Source organism: Arachis ipaensis, chromosome B07, assembly GCF_000816755.2.
Source record: "Arachis ipaensis cultivar K30076 chromosome B07, Araip1.1, whole genome shotgun sequence".
Taxonomy (NCBI): domain Eukaryota; kingdom Viridiplantae; phylum Streptophyta; class Magnoliopsida; order Fabales; family Fabaceae; genus Arachis; species Arachis ipaensis.
In genome coordinates, this window is record NC_029791.2 from 117,601,925 (window position 1) to 117,606,396 (window position 4,472).

Here is a 4,472-nt window from a genome sequence, read left to right on the forward strand (position 1 = left end):
GTTAAATACTAATTTAATTTCCAACGTTTCAAATATTCTATTTTTGTCTTAAAAGTTTCTACGAATTTAATGTTTTTTTATCATTAAATTTTACACAAATAATTAATAGAATATCTGACTTGGATATTATTATTAAGTTATATCTTCTTTCCTATGTTAAAAAAAAAATAAAAAAAAACTTCTTATAACTCTTCTTTTTGTTGGTCTCCTTCTTGTAATAAAGAAATCTCAAATCTTATCAATCAATCATCAACTCTCTAAAAGAAAAATAAACAATTTTACGTTGGTGATCGTTGGTAAAACAATTTTACTTATATACCGAAATCAAACGTTATTGACTTTTCAATATACTAATTATTCATGTCAAATTTAATTATAGGACAACATTAAACACGTTTAAAATTTTTGAGACTAAAATAAAAAATTTAAAAAATTTTAAAACTAAAATAAGACTTTTGAAACGTTAAATACTAAATTAGGACTTAATCCAAATATTGGGAGTTAAACTAATACTTTTTCATATATATAATTATAAACAAACTAGTTTATGATCCTGAGCTGAATTTATCCCATTTCAAATTTACATTCATCTTATATAATATATGAATTAAAATTCAGCTTATCAAGTTGTTATTAATGAACTGGTTTAGAGTCCAAGTCTGCTAGATTCACTTCTATCTAAGATTAAAAATAACATTCATAATTTTATAAAAAAAAAAAGTTTACAATTTTAATTTGCATTGGTGCAATAATATGGTGTGGTTGTGTCATTCTTTTTTATTTTTATCATTTTATTAAGAATATAAAAACAAAATTATTCTAGAATTTGTCAACCAATTCATAAGTTATTTTTATCTTGCACTTTTATTCCTTTTTCATTTTTCCTTCAACCAAATAAACGTACTTTTATATAAAGCTACTTATTTACAAAATTTCCGTGAACAAAAACAGAAAAAATGACTCAAACTCAAATGGCACTTACATATGCGATTGAACTTTTGTTACAAGTCTAGCATGTGATCACTTTTGGTATTTAGTTTGGAGGATGATATTGGGTGGATTTGCAGTACCAATGGCTAGGATTGTGGCCACACCCCTTGCTACACTCCCCATTTGATTCATTATAGTATGATGGTTGATGATAGTTATTTGATTAACAAGAAAGATGGAAGTTTATGACATATTGTATCTAAAGTTTGAAACATGTAAATGGCTTTTATAGCGGTGTGATATATTCTGGTAAGATTAATTAAAGTTGGCATGCCTGTGCATCACTATTTGTACATGGACAAGTATAGATAAATAATAAAAATACTGAACAATGTAAACAATAGATATATCGAATGTTTATTTCAATAAGTGTGTGGATGGTTATTCCATTTCAAATGATATTTATTATCAAAAAAAGGAGCCCCATAATTAGTGATGTTAGGGTTTTCCTTGACAAAATTCTCAGTATAGACAAAGTGTCTTTTCTCAATCATTGAGTTTTTACCTATATATACATACAAACAAATTAAAGCTATAAAATATAAAGGATTATTATGGAATTTAGAAAGTGGTGTTTAATTTGTTAAAAAAAATAAAAATTAATATTTAAAATTTATTATAAGAGTTATGTTAGATAAAAATTGGACACTATAATTAATTTAGTAGTTGATTTTTAATATACAAATTAAATAATATAGTTGTTTAAATATATATTAGGATAAAGTATTATTTTGATCTTGAATGTTTGAGCCAATGGAATTCTAATTTGGTCCCTAATCTTTTAAACGTTCTATTTTTATCTTAAAAATTTTAAACAGATTCAATGTTTTTTATCATTAAATTTAACACAAATAATTAATAAAAAAGTATAAGTAAACAAAACGTAGCACTTAACCGACAAAAAAAAATGAGTAATTTCATACTATTAGATAAAATCTTATACCATTAAAAATACTGATAATGACTAATTAATAACTACATATTACAAAACTTGCTGTCCTACCACTCCTTTTTGAATTTATCCAATTTCAAATTTAAATTCGTCTTATATAATATATACATTAAAATTCAGCTTATCAAGATGTTATTAATGAACTGGATTAATGTCCAAATCTGCTAGATTCATTTCTACCTAAGATTAAAAATAACATTCATAATTGTATACAAGAGAAAAGAAGTTGACAATTTTAATTTGCATTGGTGCAATAATATGGTGTGATTATGTCATTCTTTTTTTTTTTATCATTTTATACTCTTCTTTTTCTTTTATTTTACCAACAACTATCATTAAGAGCATAAAAACAAAATTATATCTGAAAAAAAATTTATTGTAAATGATCAAATTTTTTTAAATAAAAATAATTTAAAAATTATATTTTGTTTTGAATTTTTTTATACTTTTTTAATATTTATTCACAAAAATTTAGATCAAATAAATAAGTTGTTTGTTAAATACAAATTTTTTTTGTTATTTATAAAGGATAAAATATTTATTGTTTTTTTTGTATTTTCAAATTATTAAGAGACTGTTTTATCGATAATATTTTTTAAGGATTTTTTGTCAATGACTAAATCTTTCTAGTTTGAATTGGTAGTTAATTTTTATTTCATATGAACACTTATTTTAAACATTTTAAGCCGATAAGTAGAAAATTATTGTATCTAACTAAAATTCAAATTAAAATCACCCAACGTATATAAATTCAACAACTTCAAATGAAGTCATCCAAGAATATGTATGTAGACAGAACATAAGGTTTGCCATTATTAAATTGATATCAATAAGTGTTTAATTAAACTAACAAACTAACAATATTAAATTTCTTAGGTTTATTTAATTCAGAGGCCCCATAATTTTTTTAAATTTACAAAGGAAAAGTATAGGGTACCAACATATTATCTGTCAACTTATTGTCAATAATAATTAATCATTATATTTTAAACAATATATAAAGAGACACATCCAAAAAATATATCTATAAAGACACTTCTATTAAGCACAGCCATAAAAAAGATATTTTTATTAGACATATCTGTAAAGACACTTCCATTAAACACAATTATAAATAAGAGTTGTCAGAAATTGACAGAAATGCTGTTAGTAACGTAGCGGGATTGATTTACAAATAGATACTTACATTTCACAGATATATAATTGGACCATTATATTTAAAAAAATTAACTTATTACAAATTATCTAACTTAGATGACCGTGTGCTATAAAACTCTTTAAGACTATCAGTTAATCAAAATGAAGTTCATAACATAATTATATATAAAAAAAAAAAAAAAGTATGTTTTCAATCAAATAACATAATTTTCTTACATTACACTTTAATTTCTTCCTTTTTCATTTTTCCTTCAACCAAATAAACGTAATTTTATATAAAGCTACTTATTTACAAAATTTCCGTTAACGAAAACAGGAAAAATGACTCAAACTCAAATGGTACGTATACTTACATATGCGATCGAATTTTTGTTTCAAGTCTAGCATGTGATCACTTTTGGTTATCCTGAAATAAAAATCGGGATATTCAGATTGGAGGATGATATTGGGTGGATTTGCAGTACCAATGGCTAGGATCGCAGCCACACTACTCCTTGCTACACTCCCCATTTGATTCGTTAATTATTTGATTAACAAGAAAGGTGGAAGTTTATGAAATATTGTATCTAAGGTTTGAAACATGTAAATGGCTTTTATAGCCGCGTGGTATCAGGGGCGGAGCCAGATAAAATATTAGAGAGGCCAAAAATATTTACACAATAAAATAAGACTAAAATAAAATTTTAAGGGAGGGGCTAAACTGAAATTTACATATAATTTACATGTAAAAAATTAAAATTAGGGGGGTCATCGCCCCCCTTTCTATGTATATAGCTCCGCCTCTGCGTGGTATAATCTGCTACGATTAATTAAAGTTGATATGCCTAGGCATCACTATTTCTTCAGGAGTGGATCCTCTCTAATAAAAAAAAAATTGGATAGTGTTAATTGTGACTTTTCATCTTTTATTATTCTTTTTCTCATATTTAATTTTGGTCTCATTTTTTAAATTAATGGTAAAAAATCATACTTTATTTTTTCAAGTGTTAAAAAAATTGGAGAGAATATTTCTTTATTTCTACAATTATTGAAAGTTTGACCGAAGGAAAAAAAAGTTGAAACGTTATTATGTGGAAAAACGGAAAAGTGATTTTTTTTTTTTAGAAAATTAGATACAAAACGTGTTTTTGCTGGTGCATAGTGTAACTGAGTTACGGTATAAAAGTTGAAAACACATTAAGAATAAAGATTTTTTAAATAATATACAGTGAATGTTATTGTGCAATATTTGAAAAATAAAATAAATCCCGCCTATAAATAACACGAGAATTTTGTTAAATTTTTCATATCCATCATCAGTGAGAGATAGAAGCATCTAAATAAATTATTGTGAGAGAATTTTTTCTTTATAATTCACACATACTCTACACAA

The 4,472-nt window shown here is 24.6% G+C and overlaps 1 protein-coding gene across 1 annotated transcript in view; it reads right to left on the bottom strand.

The window, feature by feature from the left end:
* LOC107607790 (chalcone synthase-like) overlaps positions 1–3,668 on the bottom strand; it is a 4,958-nt gene extending 1,290 nt beyond the window's left edge. Inside the window, exon 1 of the mRNA XM_016309693.2 lies at positions 3,454–3,668. Coding sequence (XP_016165179.1) covers positions 3,454–3,610 — 157 coding nt within the window. The 5' untranslated portion in view covers positions 3,611–3,668. The remainder of the gene's footprint in view (positions 1–3,453) is intronic.